Source organism: Pleurodeles waltl, chromosome 2_2 (assembly GCF_031143425.1).
Source record: "Pleurodeles waltl isolate 20211129_DDA chromosome 2_2, aPleWal1.hap1.20221129, whole genome shotgun sequence".
In the NCBI taxonomy this organism is placed as follows: Eukaryota; Metazoa; Chordata; class Amphibia; order Caudata; family Salamandridae; genus Pleurodeles; species Pleurodeles waltl.
Window position 1 is genome coordinate 470,967,724 of NC_090439.1, and position 21,505 is coordinate 470,989,228.

The 21,505-nt window shown below is 40.1% G+C and overlaps 1 protein-coding gene across 3 annotated transcripts in view; it reads left to right on the forward strand.

Annotated features, from left to right (window-relative positions):
* Positions 1–21,505, forward strand: part of MYOM1 (myomesin 1) — a 650,420-nt gene that overhangs the window by 251,035 nt on the left and 377,880 nt on the right. For all 3 annotated transcript variants that reach the window (XM_069219961.1, XM_069219960.1, XM_069219962.1), the window contains 5 exons: positions 8,355–8,529; positions 12,113–12,234; positions 14,998–15,194; positions 18,494–18,620; positions 20,017–20,201. In XM_069219961.1, the coding sequence (XP_069076062.1) occupies positions 8,355–8,529; positions 12,113–12,234; positions 14,998–15,194; positions 18,494–18,620; positions 20,017–20,201 (806 nt within the window). The remainder of the gene's footprint in view (positions 1–8,354; positions 8,530–12,112; positions 12,235–14,997; positions 15,195–18,493; positions 18,621–20,016; positions 20,202–21,505) is intronic.

The window sequence follows — 21,505 nt, forward strand, 5'->3', positions numbered from 1 at the left end:
TGACTGCTTGCATGACAGATTGCTTTTGTGCGTGCTGAACAGTTTTTATCAAATCTAGGGGAATGTGCATCTCTCTCATCTCTGCCCACCTGTAAGTGGCTTTTTCTCTCAGCTGTTCACATTTCTGGGGCACCCACTTAGCCATCCCCACTAAGGCAGAATTCTGGGTGTATACTTCTCTCTCTGAATTTTTCTGATTAACATCTGCAAGGTAATTGAACCAGTTAGGTGCTAAAACATTAGCAATGAACCAAAAATCAGCGTAAAAATGACACATCTCACGTAGCTCTTGCTTTAAAATCTGACACACATTATACAACGCTGTTCCTTCTCCTGTGCCAGAAAACAACATTTCAGTCAATGAATCATTAGTAAAACAAACATGCTTTTTATGACAGAGGTGAGCGCGTTTTTTTGTGTTCACTGCCGTTGTTTTCTCCATTCTCCAATCTCGTTTTAAGATTAATGTTTGTATTAAATGTTTTTAGTATTTTAATGAATTGTTTTTACGAATTTGAATTTGAATGATTAACTGAACTTGAATCTGAAACTGTCATTTCTAGAAAGATACGCGCTGCTTTTTTTTAATACTCTTCCCACTCACCGTTTGATTATTTGATTCCTAAGGTGCTTCTTTCACCATTTTGGGGGACAGTTCTTCTGGAGGGCGGTCGGGAGGAGGCTTATTACTCTTTCCGGCGGTTTTCACTACTTAGGATTCTTGGGGGCAGGAAGTTGGGCTGACTAGTACCCACTTCCGGTCTGCAGGTCGGCAAAAACCGCGGTGCGCGGTATAGTTGTTCTGCCTCTTCTAGGGGGATAAAATGAGGGCTGAAACGCGGCCGCGTCCACGCCGGTACGGGCCGGAGGGCCAGGGACCTTATGTCTTGCACTTCTAAGTACAGGTATACTATTACGGAACTTAAGAATTTGGCAGGCCCCCGATGTATGAACACACTCACTATGGATGTTGCTCATACCTGGAAATGCCCACAGTGTAATTGGAGTGCATTAACTTCTTCTGTGGCGGGAAGGCAGACTACTCAGGGAGGGTGGGGAGGAGGAGGCAACAACATAGTACACGCCTCAGGCAAATGTACTAGTAACTTTAAATCGACGGGCTCTTTTGCCCTTATTAATGTTAGATCCCTCCCCAAACATAAATTTGAAATTAATGAACTAATTTCCTCCCTGAATATTGACTGCCTTTTCCTGACAGAAACCTGGGCAAGGCCAGACTCTGATCCCGATTTTATTGCGGCGGCCCCCATGGGCTTTTCCTTCTACAGAGTGGATAGGAATACAGGCAGAGGAGGAGGCTTGGCTATAATATGTAGATCTGAGCTCACTTGTACCTGGAATAATGCTAGTCATATGCCGGAGGTCTGTGAAATTATGGCATTTAAACTCTCTTTAGGTAAATCCCTTATTTTTGAAGGCTTGTTAATCTATCGACCCCCCGGCCCCACTTCCAAGTTTCTTTCAATCTGGACTTCCTTATTGGAACCGTTAATGATGGCCTCTACAGCCATCATTCTAGGGGACTTTAATATTCATTTTGATAATATGACGGATCCGCGGGTGGTGGAATTTCTTAATTTGATGGCGGTCCTGGATTGGGTCCCAAAGAATGGGATGGCCACTCATAGAGCCGGCCATACCCTAGATGTGATTTTTGCCCACTCCGAGGTTGAAATTAATCTCCTAACATCCCCATTAGAATGGACGGATCACTTTCTCCTGACATTTAAATTTTTGGTCAGGCAGCAGCCGTCGATATCTACTCCCCAGAACAAATGGTTGAGACCATGGAAAAATATTAAATCAGAACCTTTAGCAATTGCATTAAGGCACAATTGGAATGACCCTAAGGTATCCACTCTACCCCCTCTTGCTAGATTTAATCAGGGCATCACTCAGGCAATGGACTCACTAGCACCGGTGAGGGCTGTGGCTCCTCGCGCTACAAAAAAACTTAATCAACCTTGGTTCTCTAAAGAGCTTAAAATATTACAAAGAAAATACCGGCAGAAAGAGCGCTGCTGGAAACTTAACCCTCGGGATGAGGAGAGAGCGAAACTTAAATCAGCTCTAAAAATTTACAAAGAAGCTTGTTTGACAGCTAAATCGGATTATTTCACACTTAAAATTAGCAAGGTGGCCAATTCCTCTAAGGAATTATTTAGAACCATCACTGCCCTCACCACCCCCCTAGATACTTCTAAAGGTGAAAATTCCCAAGACTTTTGCAACAAAGTGGCCAATTTTTTCGAACGTAAAATTCATAACATCTACTCTAGTTTTGAGTCGGACGATGAATATGTTAACCTATCTTTACGGTCAATTGTGCCCCCATGCCAGGGATTGACACCCCATGGGTCGCTGGATGAGCCTCATTTATTATCTAGGTTCAAATTGCCATCTAAAGAGGACATCCACAAGCTTTTACTTGAATGCAAATCTGGCTCCCCTATGGATCCTTGTCCTCCTGCTATCCTGCGACTTGTACCCGACTTAGTGGTACCTATGTTGACCCCTATTTTTCAGGAAGTTCTTATAACAGGTGTGTACCCCAAGGCATGGAAAGAAACTACGATCCTTCCTTTAAAAAAGAAGGAAACTGGCAAACCTGACGATTTGACTAATCTACGCCCTATAGCCCTTCTTCCCTTTGCGGCTAAAATGTTAGAAAAACATCTCAATAAAGGATTAGTTGATTTCCTGTCAGCCACTAAGGGCTTAGACAGTGCGCAACATGGTTTTCGGAAATTGCATAGCACGGAATCGGCTCTCATTGCATCTTCCGACACCATACGCAGATTGGTTGATGAGGGCCAAGGGGTCTTTTTGGTTTTGCTAGATTTGTCTGCAGCATTTGATACCATCGCCCCCCATATTCTATTAGATCGTCTGCACCAGGCTGGTGTAAGAGATCAAGCTCTCAAGCTGATTGAATCCTTTCTGTCCGACAGGTGGGCTACGGTTAGTAGTGGTGATTTTAGATCCCCAGCTTATCTGCTGCCGTGTGGGGTCCCTCAGGGCTCGTCACTCAGCCCTACTCTGTTTAATGTGTATGTGGCACCGCTGGCAGAATTAATTCGTACTTTCGGCTTCATTCCCACCTTATATGCTGATGACACTCAGATCATCATCCCTATCGATAATGATTTGGAGAAAGTGGCTATCCGCTTTAATGCTTGTATGATAGCAGTAAACAATTGGATGAGAGCCAATTGGCTAAAACTCAATTGTGAAAAAACGGAAATCCTGTGTTTCGGGGTGAAAAGGGATCTCTGGTCTTCTATGTGGTGGCCGAAAGAATGCGGCACCCTCCCGGAGCCAGGATCCACCTCGAAAAACTTAGGGTTATTGTTTGATGACCAACTGTCATTTAAACCGCAGGTTAATCTGATAGTTAAGTCCTGTATGTGGATGCTGAAGAAATTAAAGAAAGTTTTCCCTTTTATCCCACCCTCCTGTAAAATTGCCGCTACTCTGGCTCTAGTCATTTCTAGACTGGACTACGGAAATGCGCTGCTGCTTAACCTGGATAAAGCATCCCTCAACAAGCTACAGGTGATGCAGAACACCGCGGCTAGGCTTGTATTGAAGTTACCTCGTGGGGCCTCTGCTAAGAGCTCCCTCAGAAGCCTTCATTGGCTTCCGGTAGCCCAGCGGCTTTCTTTCAAGGCACTCTGCATCACTCATAAAGCTGTCCATGGGATTGGGCCCAACGCTTTGACCTCCAACCTACAATTCTATAGACCTAATAGGCCGTTGCGGTCTGCTTCTACCTATCGAGTTCAAACCTTCCGTACTAAGAAGGCGAAATGGGGAGATAAAGCGTTTACCATTGCGGTCGCCAAGATCTGGAATTCACTCCCGTTGAATCTTAGGCAAGAACATAATCATTTAAGATTTAGGAGATTGGTTAAAACGTGGCTCTTCCCGCAATAACTGGGGAGTCCCTTGGTTCATGGATTCTGCCCCACCTCAGTCAGCGCTTCGATGCCCACGGGTTGGAATGCGCTTTATAAATACGCAATACATACATACATCTTCAGTAGTCACGAATTCAAATGGTGCACACAACTTCATTGGTAACTCTTTTACCTGTGGTACTCTAGCCCTGTCTTGCAAGTACCAGATCCATTGTATGATTCTAGCTAGGGGCACTATTTTCTTCCCTTGTTCATGATTTACATGTACATCAGTTTTTCCTTCTTGCACTGCGCAAAAAACTAAAGTCTGCATTATTTCATTTGCCAAATCACAAGTGCGCAACTGCATATAATTTTTCACAGTGAACATATACAAAAGTGTTAGGATTTCTCTCAAATGAGGGCTATTCTTTTTTCAAAAATCAAACAAGCTAATGAAACTCGGGGTTCGTTTTACTTGTGCATTTTGCAACGGTAACTCGTAACTCACATTCTGGTCTCTCTTCGTGTTATCAGTTAAGGAATGCGCTTTGTCTGCCAAAAACCCTGGCTCACACGAAAACTCAGTGCAGCTCGGAGCTGTCTTAACCCCCTCATTACTGGAATGGGACAAGAAAGATTCTTCAACAACAGCAGTTTTATAACTTTCAGTCGGGCTAATTTGCTCACGTAAATTCCTATTTTCATGTTCCAACTTCCTACATTTCTCCTGCATTTCTCTGTAAGCAGATAAAGGTATCCAGACCTTTCTGTCATCATTACTTCCAAAACACACGTTTTCTACATATGTACAACAGGAATTATTTCTCAAAACACCATCAGGCATTTTAGCTACACATGCATTTTCTTCTGTAATTCCCCAAACAGAAAACAATTCACAGTTTTTCGTAGCACCATCAGGCAGTTTACCAATACATGCATTCCCAGACATGGTCTGCCGTGCTACTGTGATTCTCCAAAAAAAACAATTTCTGTAATTCTCCAAACAACAAAAACAATTACACTTTTTAAGTGTGCACTTAGAAATCTACTAATTCGTCAATACCCCTTAATCATCTCTTAATGACCGACCCCACTCCTGGTACCAATTGTAGTGCTTTCCTCTTATCCAGTTTCTAAGCACTAACATAACACAACAGAAATGCACTTCTGAGGTCAAAGAAGACTTTTATTGTTGTTAATTCTTCCCCAACCACAATATTTATGTATGACGAATTAGTAGCTTTCAAGTCCGCGTTAATCAAACAAAATATATCAGTTTGCAATATACACAGCAGGTTATATTTATAAGATATTGAATGCAAAGCAAAACAAATACTTCACCGTGTGGGAACTATCTACAGCTTCATCTTTCTAAGGTCTGCAAGCTGATGACCCCTGTCAGCCGCGAGAAAGAGATTCATCTACCCACACGGGATTGCTGGCAGCTGGCGCCAAGCTCCAGCACGAGGTCCGGCAGATTCGAATCTGACTCTCTGCAGCCTGTTACATTCGTTACAAAGGTGTGCCCCCTCCTCTCAGACCTGGGAAACTGAGCAAGCCTTTTGGAGACTGGCCAGGTCTCCAAGACTACTCCTGTTCCCAAGCTCAAGCGAAGAGAAAAACACCCATGTACTCTCTCTTATCAGGTCTAGTCTACTGTGAGAACAAAACATCTTGGTTCTCTGGTGCAAAAACACAGCTTGGAAAAATACAGCTTGGATTCTCAACTGCAATGTCTAACTCCACGTTAAAGGCAATGGGCAGCTAACCTAAATATCAAATGCAATGTCTAGTGTCATGTCAAAGCCAATAAGCATCTAAGCTGAATACAAAATGCAATGTCTTATATCATGTCAAAGCCCATAGGCAGCTGAGCTGAATACAAAATGCAATGTATAATATCATGTCAAAGCCAATAGGCAGCTGAGCTGAATATAAAATGCAATATATGATATCATGTCAAAGCCAATAGGCAGAATATCTAATAGCATGTCAAAGTCAATAGGCAGCTAAACTGAATACATCATGTCAAAGCCAATAGGAATGCAATGTCAAAGCCAATAGGCGGCTAGACTGGATACAGCATGTCAAAGCCAATAGGTAGAATACAGAATGTAATGGCTAATGCAATGTCAAAGCCCATAGGCGGCTCAACTGAATACAGAAAGTAATGGCTAATGCCATGTCAAAGCCAATAGGCAGAATACAGAATGTAATGACTAATGCAATGTCAAAGCCCATAGGCGGCTAAACTGAATACAGAAAGTAATGGCTAATGCCATGTCAAAGCCCATAGGCGGCTAAACTGAACAAAACATACCATGTGCTACTGGTGAACATTGAGCAACTAATATGCGCAGTGGTGAAACACAAAGTCATTGGTCAAAACAAAATTTAACAAATGGCAGTACAACAGTACATGGACTAACAGTTAATAAGTACATTCATGTCACTGCCCGGAAAAAGAAATCTAGAAGTGCCTGGGTTTGAGAGGCATGAGTGAGAGTATCATAAATGTCTGAGTGTACTGCAGAATAGAAGCCAGCAAACACTGGCCACAATTAGCCCACGAAAAGGATGGTCTGAGTGTGTTCAGTACTGAAGGCCTGTCTAGCAAGGTGAAGGACTGAATGTTAACTTGCCTCACTGCTAAACAATGGTTTGGTGACCCACGGATTTGTAACACAAGTCCACAAATCTAATTCGTTTTTGGAAAGACACATTTCTAATTGCCTGCCCAAGAAGATCTGTTCTCTCTTGAATGATTGCCAATCCTTATGTGACGCTTCACTGATGAACGTGGTATTTACCTCCAGATACAACAATGTATGATCTCTGCTCTGTGGCCTTTTCTGACTGCAGGCTTGAGCTTTGAGTGAGAGGATGCCTGAGAGTTTGTGGCTGTCAAATCCAGGAGGACAAAGGAATCAGAAGAACAGCATAGGTAGCAATCAGGGCTACTTATGCAAAGAGATCGTTCCTGTTATGTGTAGGGAAGTGAAGATATTAGTAGACACTTGCTGGCACTGACCAATATACTCTGTTGGGGAGTTCTTCACAAGACCAGGCTAAAGACTTCCTGAGTGTGGGGATCTTCTACATTCCTGAATCTGATATGGAGAGATCCAGACATGCAAAAAAACACATGCAAAATAAAACGTCTTCTGAAAGTCAGAATAGACAAAGCTCCTGCCCGAACTGATATATTACAGATTTAATAGACAAAGCTCCTGCCTGAAATGACATATTTCAGATTTATTAGTCATTGCAGGCACTCTGTAACACTCCGAGCTTATTAATCACACAAGCCCTCTTTCTGGCGAGCCCCTGAAATCCTGACTTGAGGCTCTACCACCATGGCCAGCTGATGAGATTTAAGCTATGTAATAACATTACAAACGTACAGCTGCCTTGGAGAAACAATACAGAGTATCTGGTGACCTTGTGTCCTGCACATGGTTTTGTTTGCATCAGTGGATCCGCATGAGAAGGGTTTGGTGGTAGCTCAGACAGAGTACCTACAAAGTTTCTAACAACTTTTCTCGCCCTGCCATTTCAGGGGGCTTGCTAAGGCTTAGAGTCACTGAAAATAAAATAATCCATTCAGAAAAGATAGGCAAATGTATTTTCCATCAAACCTTTTAGCCAGAGTATATCTGGAAAACGTAGCTGGGTTTGCATCTCTACAAGTAACATCACGACGAAAAGTTGTGCTGCCTTCACTTGCCTTTGGTTACAAGAACAAAACAATTACCTCAAGCTACACTCTCAGCTAAGCTTCAGCCAGTGTTAGATCCGGACAGAAATCTATAGGGCTCCTTGGAAAATCATCTGCCACTTATACCTGCTGATTAGCTGCTTTGCAGGGTATGGTCAGGCACAACGGACTGGCAGTAGATTCATGAGCAAGTGAGTGTGGATAATTCTATAATTAACGATTCTTGAAGGAAGCCATGCACTGGCACAGTTTAGCTGAAATGATTTTGTACCATTATCTTTTTGAAATGTTGTTATACTTGGCTCCCCTGCAACAGAATTTGACAATTGACTTGTGAAATTCTAACGGGGATAGTGTATACTCAACTGAAGTCAAGAAATCAATGTTACCCTACTTAAAAATGTTTTTAAATACAAATGAAACAGGGTGGGTTTTGGTATTCAATAGCAGTTCTTGTGGTGGAAAACACAACCTAAAAGCTCACCTAGACACTCCACGCGATCTTGCATAGACATCATCATATTAATGTGAGAAACTATGGGGGGAGGGGTAAAGACATAGGGTAGAAGCAGCTTTTTGTTAATTTGTTAATACGTACACCCTTTGTGAGATATGTACTGCTTTTTCAACAATAGAACTTGAACTCATTAGTATTTTTTTAACATAATTGTGTGGTATTTTCAGTGAATATGTGGGTTCTGTTATTTTCGCAGACATCCCTTCACCTCCAGGCCAGATTGTGCCTACCCGGAACACAGATACCTCAGTTGTGGTAAGATGGGAAGAATCTAAAGATGCAAAGGAGCTGGTTGGCTACTACATTGAAGCAAGCATCATTGGGTCCAACCATTGGGAACCGTGCAATAATAATCCAGTAAAAGGGACAAGGTACCGCCCCATAGAATTGGAATATTTCGACTGGGTGGCATTTAACACTTTGCCTGCAATTTTAGATTGTGCTTCTACTAACCCAGGGAACCGGGACTCCTACCTAAGTGTAAATGTGCTTCTCTTGTTTGGACAAGCTAAACCCCTCTTGGATAAAGTTTTGTGAGTCGATGGATGAACAATATTAATATTCCTGCAGTCACATAAATGTGGGATATGAACCCTAATTGGAAATATCGTGCCCTCAGAATTTAAGTATGCCCTCAACTGATTATAAGAACGTGCACTTGCGCCCTGCATTTTTTTAAAGTCTTGCGTACAGATAGGTTTAGCTGTCAGACCTTTTGTAGTAAATATATTTTATGTAGGTTTTGGGTCTCCCCATGATCATGATTTGATGGTTTTCTCACCTAACTCAGGTCCCTGTTCCAGTTTTGATGGGCTGCTTCTCTATTCTTGTGTTTGTCCTGCCAGAGGAGCATTTCTGGCTCGTGTTTTGATGGGAAAACCTGTATTCTTGCACTGCTAACATCAGTACCTTACATTGCTTTGCATGAGGGATTTTTTTTCTCTCCCTCTCTCCTTTCTTTCCCTACTGCCACCATTTCCCACCCCTATTTGTTTATTTAAAATCCAGTTCCCTTCAAGTACCGACTTGCGTGCTAGCACTCCGTCTGCCGCTAATACAGCAGGAGAAAACCATCTTTGAGTGGTTATTAAATCATTTCAAGATGGACATTCGTGTGTATGCGTGCATGCAAACGTGCCCTGCGGTCAACTTGAAAAGCTTTAGTTATGCTTTATGGAAAAACATTTTAAGATGGCAGCCGATGCATGTCCTTGTGTACAGAAATACAGCAATCATACTAGACTAATTTGTCATCAAGCTTCAGAAAAATCATTCCAGGGTGGCCACAGTGGGTGCACACAGTTACACATTTTTGTGCATCGATGCCAGCCATCTTGAAATGGTTTTTGTTATGCTACACAAGATATTCAACCATGGATGCACTTTTGTGTGTACGCATGAAACCATTCCAGGATGCTCAACCATGGATGCATATTTGTATGTATGCATGGCTGGTCATCTTCCACTGTGTTTTTTAAAATAAACAATTTTAAAAACAAAACTACCACTTGCAAGGTCAATGCTTTCATTTACTTGGCGAGAGCACTGATTGTGTACCGCTTGTTGGTAAAGAGCCACGGAGGTACCACTATTATGCTAATGGATGTTAGGGATGATTAGATTCAAATGAAAATGTTCAATAATGCGTTGAAGGTATACTACATGTAAGTACCAATTTACCAGCATTTCTTACCCTAATTTCACATCTATACTTCACCTTAAAGAAATAAGCACACAGAGTGCAATTCAAAAGGGCACCTGCAAGAGATTTCTCGGTATAGAAAATGTTTTTTTATGAGGCTACAAAAAGAGGGGAATACGCATAGGAAGCTACAAAAGTTTAGTATACCTTGAGATGCAGATGCAGAATAAAACAGAAATCTATGCAAGTCTTATGCAGACGAAAACATAAATTTTTTGGAAATCAGCCTCTCAATAAGCATCTATGTAGTGTTTGGACATGTTGAGCGCTATATTTGCTTTCTTTGCCCAGAATATCAGATACTCACATAAGCAATGTTGTGCCACAAAGCATGCATTGAATTTTCATTTCTTCTCCCCTTAAAAGTGGATGCCTTTTCCTTGATTACATAATCTGAGATGTGTTTTACAGTTGGTAATGTTACAGTTACCTGCTGATTTGGAATATCATTTTTCACTTACAATGTTAACAAGCTCTGGAAAAAACAATGGGTCTTGGCTTAGTAAGGTTTTTGCTGACCTTTTGGCTTTGCCAGTGCTAGTTGCCAGTGCTGACCAGCATTGACATAAAGAAAAAGAAAATGCTTGTTGCCGATGCTGAACAGCATTGACAAAAAAAGTCCAAATTGCTGCTGTGGATGACATGTGCCAATGCATCACCCCTCAAATAAGTTTATACATCATGCAACCATTTTGGCCTCTGATTTAATTTACTGTTCCAAGATGGTGGATGCCCTACTTAGTGCAATAAATAAAAAAAGGTGCACTTTAGTCAGAAAAGAGCAGCCCGAAACAAAATTGCAGCTGCCAGGTCCTCCAAAAAGAGGGGAAAGATTTTTTTTTTTTAAAAGAACAATGATGAAGGGGTGGGGAGAAATGGAGGAGTGGTACATGGGCTGAAGGAAGGAAGTCAACACTGCTACATGGTGTTAGCATGAGGAGCAGTTAAGCGGGGTAGCTTAAAAACTAATTTAAAAAGTAAAACGTAGGGCAGGACAAGGAGGGGTGGGAAGCAATAAACAAGCTTAGGGAGTAAGGAACACCATGCAGATTGCATGGGCAGAATTTTATGGGGAAGCAACCATGAGGGCGAGAACAAGAAAAATCATGAACTCCCATAGAGAGCTGAAAGAAAAAGAAGAAATTAGCAGAAAGATACATGTCATGCAGTCAAAACGGTAAAGAAGCTATGTTCTTGGGAATGAAAACACTAGATGATGAAGGAAGGAGAGCCATTTAAAGAGAAACAAACAAATGAGAGTGACATGAAAGCAAATCAATAATAAGCAAAGGATTGTGCGAAAGCCAGCTTCAGTATTTGCATTGTACACAATACGTCTTCCACAACAAACAGCTAAAATCTGCCTGCAGGCGAGTCGTACAATTACTTTGTGCTCCTGCTCTGGGAAGCAAGTGATGGCGGCACAGCAGAAGTGATGTTATAATGGTTACAAGACGGAACAATGCACTTCCCTGTGCACACACGCAGTTGCGTTCTTGTCACTTATATACCCCTAATCATCCGTGTGTGCATGATTCCTGTGCTGTGATGAGTGCAGCTGTGCATATTACTTTTATTCATCCGCTGGTGCATATTTTCAGTAATTATTCCTAATTGAGAATACTTTCATTTGGCGGAGAGCATTTGCACAGTTATAGTTTTTCTCCACAGAGAAACTAATTTCTTCCGTGGAGTAGTAGGATCAACTTTATGACTGTTACCTGGGTGGAAATGGCCTGCAAAATGGCATAAGAATTATTTGTGCGTTCAGTGCATTTTGCCTCGCCACCGTCTTGATATACCTTGTTTCCCACAGACTTTTAATGGTGAAAAACCTTTTGTGTTTGTGGATTTACCACCACTGTAATTGTTCTTTATGACTGATTCTGAAATTCAATATAGCTATAATCTGTGGATTTGGATGCCGAATTTAGAATCACAAATCAAATCCACCATGTAGGTCTACTCAAGCATATCTGAATTGGGTCAATTGCTATACAAAATGTAGCTGAAATCTACCACAGTAAACTGATGTTTTTCATGCGTGTCAAAACCCCTGAATTAGCACAATTTTTTAACTGAAAATGCAGCATTTATCCTTTCACCAGATACAAAAAATACGTTTCCGAAAAGTATCTTCCATTCAAGCTACGCATACAATGTACGCTGAGTCTCCCAATTCGCAGGAATATTTTTACACGACCTTTTCTTTTGAAGGTACGAACTGTATTTTTATGCTTACATTTTTGTAGATTCACTTGCCACGGGCTTCAGACCGGGGAGAAGTACATTTTCCGGGTGAGAGCTGTTAACGCTGCTGGACTCAGTGGCTTTTCAAAGGATTCAGAAGCGATTGAAGTCAAAGCTGCGCTTTGTAAGTCACGTTTACTTTTCAGATGAAAATTACTTTGCTGATAACAACCATTAGTGTTTCGCAAACAAGCAGACATGAACATTCTGTGTAAGAAATGTTTTCATGTTTTTTCACCTAAAGCTGCAATCTTCATTTCTTTTACATCCGTTTCCAAAAATCGATTTTAAATGTTGTACTTTTCACCTCAGAAATCACTGAAGGTACTCTGACGTTTAACCATTACCAGTCTTTACTTCCATTAGAGCTTATTATAGTGATTTAATTCAGCTGTGCACATAAATCTGACTTAACAGCGAGTCATTCATATCAACCAGTAAGAGCAGATGGGATAAACGGAAGCACCACAGAAACCTATAGGGTGTGGTGGGAATTGAAAGTTGGAAAAAGAAGATACAAAATGCTTAGCTAGAACTGTATTACAAAGAGAGAAAATACAAAAATACTTAACTTTATTGAGGAGATCGACCGCAGGTGGTCTGATAGATTAAAAGAGTGGTCACCTGCATACATCACACATTTCGAAATGTATTGTTGCGACTCAGTCACATTTTCTTTCCGCAATCACAGCACAATCTTGATCCCCGTAGAATGGACCAATATGCTTCTAAACTTCCATCAGGTAGAAATAATTGAATCTACTCAACATTGACAACTGATTAAGTAAATCACCTCATGTTTAGGGTTTCGGAATCATATGTGCAGGGAGACAATATATGCGGAAAATCTTTGTTCCAATATTTATGTTTTAGTAATGCCACATTGTAAAATTTCACAAAGATTTTAATTTGAAATGCATTTTTAGACAGCCGAACAATCAACAAACATTTGCAATGCAATGGGTCTCGCTTTTGCTCGAGTTAAAGCTATTAGCGTGGTAAACTCCTAACCGGACTTTTTTTGCCACATAAACTGAAAATGAAAAGTAAAACAGTTTCACATATTTAACCGGACTTTTCTTGCCACATAAACTGAAAATGAAAAGTACAACAGTTTCACATAAGCGAGCAGACAGCCGCCATGAGCGCAAAGCAAACACACAAAAGGAAACAGAAGTTCGCTGGCAGTGAAACGTACAGGCAAAAGTGCAATTATCCATGTAATCGGCAAAAGTGCAAATATCCATGTAACAGGGTCGATGCCATGCAAAGTGCTCGACTACTGCCCGCAAGATCGTGCAGCTCACGAAATAAAAAGAAAAAGTAGTCCAGAAACCAACCGAAAACATGGAGCCTCGTATGTTTTCAGTAGTTTGCTGGTGCGCGCGGGTGGGCTAAACACTGAAAAAGGCATGACTTATACATGCCTTTCACTAATTAAATCAAGCTAATTTTAAAAGGCAAGCCCACAAACCAACCAAGGTGATGGGCGTAGTTAAAAGCCCACAGAGAGATTACACCAGGGACAGAGCGCTTTGCAGTGGACCCTAAAAAAAGAATGGACCCTACATTTAGCAGGCACATCTATTACACTGAGAACTACATTTCAGAATTGAATTTGTCTAAAATGTGCGCAAGTTTTTTAAAGAGTTTTTCATTTAGAAAACTAGTGTTTTCCGAATGTGCTTTATTATTTATAGTCGGGCTAATCCGTAGAATATAGGCTTAATGTCTGAAGTGATTACAGACACTGAGGTGAAACTCACAAGCATGCTTTTAAAAGGAGAAAACAGTGCTTAATTTGAGCCGGTGGGTTCCAGTGCAGGGGAACAACACTTGTATTTGAGGGCCAGCACTTATTCTTCTGCCTCAAGCCCTTCGTGCCAGCAAAAGACATACATGGGAAAGAAGAGGAAAGAGAAAAATGAAAAATCATCACAAAGGGAGAAAGCAGAACGTTACAAGAGTGAGCTGAAGGAGCTCATAGTGGCTGTAAATGATTTAAAGAGGCCTGAGATGGTGTCAGGATTACACTGCTTCAGTATTCCATGCTTGCACATTTAATTGCAGCTAACGTGTGTTTCAGAGGAGAGCTTTTGGCACCCGCACATTTTTATTTACATATTAAGCACTGGGAGAAAATTAGGCTAGTTCACATAATTTGATGTACTAGTGATTTCCACAGTAACTCTTCAGTTTGTTCCTGACGTTCGTCTGGAGACTTTGGAAAATTAAAGTGCAAATAAATACATCTACTTTCATGATCATAAAAGGGCGATAACATAATGGGCGATTAATCAGTTTTCACCACCCATCCAATGGCCGACCTTGCACGGCCTTCCTGGGTGCATTATATTCCTGCCACTATCCTAAGGTTACAACTACCAACATCTCTTTCATACTTCTCATCTTTCCACACTTACATGTCCCCTTTGCTGGAAGGAGTGTCTGCAAATCCTAATTCACTATTTTCGATTTTTCACAAAAGACTGGTGTTTTTCACACCTTAGATGAACTTGAACACCCCAAACAATAATGTTAATTGTTCCAAGTGTATATGGTAAATATCTACATTGGACAGCAGCATGAGGATTTCGACATGTAACACAATGGCTATTTGGTGTGTTTTAATAAATATTGTTAGGTATTGTGCAAAACAATTGTGAAACTGAGTCAGTGTTTTCCCTCAACATGAATACTTGGTCTCCATCTTCCCATGCTTCTCCTGTTGCCTCAGTTCTACAGTTTTGTGGACAGTGTATGGCTTTATAAATTGTAAGGCACCTTTCCATGTACACTACAGTTTAGTAGCTTTATATTTTGCTGAATTCGACTAATGGAATTTTCATTGCTGTTTGATACTCATGTGTCATTCTTGTTGAAACAGCCACACCAGCGCCTCCTTATGACATCACTGTCCTTGAAAGTCTTCGCGATTCCATGGTGCTAGGTTGGAAACAACCAACATTCATTGGTGGGGCGGATATTACTGGCTACTACGTTAACCTGCGGGAGGTGGTTAAAGGAGTCCCTGGGACCTGGCATGAGGCTAACATTAAGGCTGTCAGTGAACGGGCCTACAAGGTAAGAGGATCATTTTGATACTGTTTTTGGCAATTGCGTACAGTTGAGTAAAGTGCATTTGTTTTATGAATAATCAGAGGTGTGCAGCTTCCTCTTTGACCCATAATTACACTTCTCTGACTTGCATGATTAATATTTATATTGGCATGGCAAATGCCTTTTATTTTAACACTTCAGGTTACTGTACAAAATAGCCGAGTGGAAAGGAGAATACACATGGCCCATGTTAAAAAAAATAATGAAAAGTAATTGATGAGATGCATGATTTAAAGTCAGCCACCAGTAATTACTCATAGTCCATATTCCAGCTCTTTTTGTGCTCAGTATCCACTACAAACGGTAACCAAGCAGATGTAAATTGCTTTGCTCCACCCCTAAAAGCCAAAAAAGCTGAATTGTTAGGCCATGTTCCAACTGCACAAGAAGGTAAGCAATCCCAGGTGTATAGATCAGCCTGGTTTTTCCTCATCAGGAACGTGAGTACTGGAAATGTATTACTGTTTGAAAATTTGCATCAAATATAGAGTTTCAGGAGTTAATTTCCAACTTTTCTGAGATGGCTTTTGAAAATAAAGCCCATACAGCCTTTGCAAAGACAACATTGCCCTTCAGTGATAGGGCTACCATTTTGTTATAAGGGGCAGCGAGTGGACAATGCTTCCAATTTCTCCATCTTGGCTGCTTCTACCAAACAAAGCAGAATTAACTGAAAGTAAAGTTAATTTTAAATGCAATGTAGGCTGTAACAGGATTTTATTTGGAGAGCTGGCCCAAGAAAATTAGAGCCGTATCATGAGCTTAACCTGCTAAAAGGGCCATTTTGTGAATAACGAGAATGATGCCATCAAAAATATAATGAAACAGAAAGCTGTTTCCAAACAGGTTGTACTTTCATAATATCAAAGAGGCCCTATCGCGATCACAAAATATTGTGATTAGAATACTGAGGACCAAAATATCGACTGGTAAGTATGTATATATCTTCTATACCTATCTCCACATATACATAACTTGATGGTGTGTATATATATATATATATACATATATATATATATATATATATATCTGAGGTACGTAGATGTGGAGTTAAGAATAGTAAATCTGTACCTTCCACTGGCCAATTACCTTCTTGATATTATATTTTATTCCACGATATTATGCTCACAATATTCTGTAACCTCGATATTCTATACCACAGCCTCAAACAGATATAGGAAAAAGACTGGGATGTATACACAAAGTATTTGATAAGTTAAAACACGTTTGTTGGAAAGGGCTCTCTCTTCAGGGTCAATCCCAAACGTTTTGCCTTTTACTATCCACTTTTTGCTGAATTTGTTTTTGTTGGCCTTATAACTCTGCACACTTTACCACTGCTAACCAGTGCTAAAGTGCTTGCCTAATTGGCATATTTAATTTACTTGTAAGTTCCTTGTAGAGTGATATACCATATACACAGGGCAGGGCCTGTAAATTAAATGCTACTAGTGGGACTGCATCACTTATTGTGCCTCTCACTTATACTTAAGTGGACCTCCTAAACATGTCCTAGGCCTGCCATGCAGCCTGAATGCAGTGTCACACTGCCATGTCGACTTGGCATTTAAAGCCTCTTGCCAAGCCTTAAACTCCCCTTTTATTACATGTTACCCCTAAGATAGGCCCTAGGTAGCCCATAGGGCAGGGCGCAGTTTAATTAAAAGAATAGATCATGCCATGAATTAAACATTTGAAATGAACTTTTTGCTTTTGGATTCTACCACAGCAAAATTAAATAAATCAGCAAATATTAAAAGATGTATGCATGTCCTTATTGATTTATATATTGAAGGTGGCTTGTAAACACAAACATGAAATTACTTTCATATGGTCTCCATAATATTTGTGCATCTCTTTCTACATTAGCACCACATGGATATATGACCTACAGTTAATGTTTCCTTCAAGAGGTATGCCAAAGGAATTAAATTCTAGTTGTGATGCATTTAAGCATTCCACAGCAAGGCTTTTCTCCATGAGTTCTACCTTAAATGAAAATTTTTCAATCAATATGCACCGACATTTGTACATAATTCTACTATTGTACACCTATGTGTGAATATTACAAACAGGTATCTTATATTATCTAATGTATTTATTTTTAGAGGCAAATGTTAGGTAAATAAATAAATAAAATCCAACAAGGAAATGAACGTCGTTTTAATTGCCAGGTCTTTTCTCTGTAACATGATGCTTTCCTTAAAAATGCAAAATTTTCCTTCCACCTTTGTAATTTACTGGTATATAAACACGCAATTAGAGCCTGTTCTAAGAATGTGTTCTTAATTTGTTTTGTAAAACATCTCTTAAATCACATCTCTTTAAGATATGGTCAGTATGCTCTACTATCATAACTGTATTTCCACTCTAAGTTATAATACAATCTGTTTCCATGGGCAGTATTATTGTTACATCAAAAACAAATAGTAACGTAAATCTACCTTTGCAAAAGAATGGTGTTTAAAAGTTAACCACTATATCTGGCAAAATCTACCCCATCAACTACTGTATACCTATTAATTGTCTTTATGTCATCATATTTTTTCAGATTTCTTCAGGCTTTCTCTATCTATGTATAGTATCCTGTGTGCCCCGCCATCCGGTGTATGCTGGTGCGCCACTAAGCAATTTCATTCACAATTTTGCCTCCCCATAGCCTAGAAAGATGATGCCTGGCAATTGCTAGTCCTACATCCATCAGGAGTTTTACGTGTCATGTTGGAGCCTAGTCTAACCACATTCCCAGCATCACCCCCCATACAGTCCTTGAGTACAGGCATCTGGGTAGCTTTGGACATATATGTCCCCGCTAGTTTCTAAAATATCTGTACTTCTGGTCATATTCAAAGGGTCCTTTCAAATATACCCCACCTGACCGCATCATCTTATACACAATTCACTTTCAATTTTCTCAAACTTCATGTGTTGTGGCTGTGAAGAGTATGCTCTGAAGGATCTTACATTGGACTAATCTGAATCCTAAGCATATTGCCACTTTACTTGGGTATAGCAAGGCTTCATCCCAAACCATTTAATCGATTTGGCCCATATGCTCAACCCATTTGGCCTTAGCCAGTCTATTGAATGTGGTACATTATAGGAGTTTTATATATTTTTCAGACAGTTATTTTTCTTCAGTTCTCATCTAGAATTTCTTGTTCCTTTAATATTTTCTCTTTTCACCTTACCCTAATTAGGGCATTTTCATGTTTAAATATTTTAAAGTACACAAAATATTTACACACTGACTTGTATTGCAGATACTAAACTTGCAAGAAAATAAGGTGTACCAGTTCCAAGTGTCTGCTGCTAACGTGGCTGGAGTTGGTGTGGCATCTCAGCCGAGCAAACCCTTCAAATGTGAAGAATGGACCATTGGTGTTCCAGGTGAGGATAATTTTTAGGCCACCATCTATGGCTGCTGAAATAGCCTGTTGGACTCAGCGCCTATGTAGTGCTTTCTGAAGCATAGATCTAAATCCCATCTTTCTGTTGTGTTATAGTGATTATCATTGCATTGGATGATAATGACATGCATTAATGGGCAGACCAAGAGACAGCCCTTTCTGTGGGCTGTGCTACATGCATGACTGATGTCAGGTTGGATAAATTTGCTTTATTTAAATTAAGCAGGCAAAAATGCTACCTTTATACTGCCAACTTGATACCAGGACAATATTAATGGATGTGAAGATAGTAAGAGATTTGGAATCCATTGTCATTCAAATATAAAAGACAAGTGGAGTGGGTGGCATTTTTAAATACTGCTCTAGAAAAGTGCAATTGTTGGCTAATACAGCTACTCCTACTCAGTACCCCTTTTGCCAGAATGAGTGTTGTCTGCTAGAGTTACCCCACCTGCATCTTGTTTTCTACAAATTCTTTAATGACCACAGGATAAACTAATTACAATATTGTCTTGATTTCATTTAGACTTTCCAAAGAATAATTGTAGTTTCAGTGTTGCATGTTCATGACAAATCCTTTCATGATGCAAAAACCGATATCCAAATGCACGCAGACGTTCGGAATAATTTTTTTGATACAAAAATGGGTGATTGTTGGGGTTTTGTTTCTAGATATTTAGGGCCTGATTCTAACTTTGGAGGACGGTGTTAAACCGTCCCAAAAGTGGCGGATATACCACCTACCGTATTACGAGTTCCATAGGATATAATGGACTCGTAATACGGTAGGTGGTATATCCGCCACTTTTGGGACGGTTTAACACCGTCCTCCAAAGTTAGAATCAGGCCCTTAGTTTTTGAATATGTTGTGACAAATATCTTTCAGAAATTGTTAAAGTTAAATCATTCAGAGTCATTTCTAGATACATACAGTACATCACAGGGAGAAAAAAATGGTTTTGCTCATGCCATTGTAAATTAAAAACATTGAAACACTGGTCTTGGTATATTCAGTTGTTGAGGAATGTATTAGGGTAAGCGTGCTGCTTGCCTCTGTGTTGTAGTATCACTGACAGGACAAGAGTAGTCATAGAACCCAAGCACTGATTTCAATGTATTTAATTACCAGTGATGCTCGAGACACATTTCTAGGGTTTGGTCACAATTATTTTATCCATTACTAACAAAAGCCCTCAAAATTTCCAGTGCTATGTTCATCTTTATTCTCCTCACTATCTTGGCTGTGGACCCTGGATAAGACTGTTACATGCATGCCCTGTTCTTAGTAGAACACCAATGATTAGCCAACTTCATGGCACCTAATAAGATGTAAAAGGGGACTGATGGGATTTTGTTTTACATTCTTCTCCTAATAGGACCACCACATGACCTCTCACCCACTGAGATCAGGAAGAACTCACTGGTTTTGCTCTGGAAGTCTCCCATTTACACTGGTCGTACACCGGTGACAGGCTTTTATGTTGATTTAAAAGAGGAAAAGGCACCAGAGGAGTCCTGGAGAGCTGTCAACGAGCAGGCAACTACAAACAAATTCATGAAGGTAAGCAAATTATTTCAAATCAATTGGCACTCCAAGCATAATTCTAACTGTCTACACAGGTATTCAGTCAGCGGCCAATTGACGAAAGCATTTAAGAGTATTGTACTAATTGTACATCAATGTCCCCTGAATAGTCCATTTTATTTTCATTTTAGATGTTTTTTGGTCAATATAAATAGGCATTTAGGAGTGGTTGTCAAGGTACTACAGGCGTACTATTCACAAATCATAAATGCCTTTGTGAATCTACCCCTTAATATCCAACTTCATATTAGTAGAAGTGTCATTTCTGTTTGTACACACTCTGCATGAATAGGCCATTATTCTCATTTAAGATGTTTTGGGGTCAATTCACGTAGGCCTTTGAGAATGATTGTCGTAGTACTATATGAGTAATAACTACTTCACTACTCATAAATGCCTTTGTGAATTGGCCTAACACCAACTCTCTATTAGTAAGAACTCTATATGAAAATTCTCTGAATGTTCTCATTTTAGACGTTTTAGGACCTCATTTACGAGTATGTGAAGTAGTACTATAGCAGTACCCTATGAGCTTCTCGTATATGCCTTGGTGAATAAGCCCCCATAGAGTCTAAGGTTACATCCCTGACAAGTGAATGTGTCACAAAGATAGGATTTGGAATACCAGAGCCAGTCTTCCACTCTCGCAAGTCTCAGACTGCACCAAACTGCTCTATAGCCCATCATTGTTATATGAGCCTATTGTAGAGTGGTAACGGGGTAATATTGGCAAAAGCATTATTTGTACTAAACTTCTCATTCATGTCTTGAGGAAAGGACACAACATAATCTCTGTTACTCCCCAATCTATGTTAAGGACCTAATTAGCACATGCTTTTCAAGGATTCTTGCACTTGAATTTCTGTTTTATTCATTTTTTACTTTATGTAGGGGTATTATTTGTAAGTGATGCTTGTTGCAGAGATGTGTCAGAGATCCGGGGGAGAGGTAGAAAGAAGCAAGCTATGTAAGCAAAACAAAACAAATGTTCTGTATCTCCACCATAAATCAATAAAACTAGCTCCAGGTCTCACAAAAGCATTATCTCGATTATCTCATGCCACCGGGTAGGGTCTTAGAATAAGAAAGTAGATAGAATAGTCTCAGAGAAGCCCAGATAGAATCAATGTTGTCCTAGGTATCTGACTGATTAACACTTATAGGGTTTTTAGATTTTCTTTGAGAGGTAAGAAGTTGCATAGAGTTGGGACTGGTAAATGAAAGGTTCTTCCACCAAATCCTTTGAGTTTATAAGGATGCCAAAGGCATTTTAGCACTCA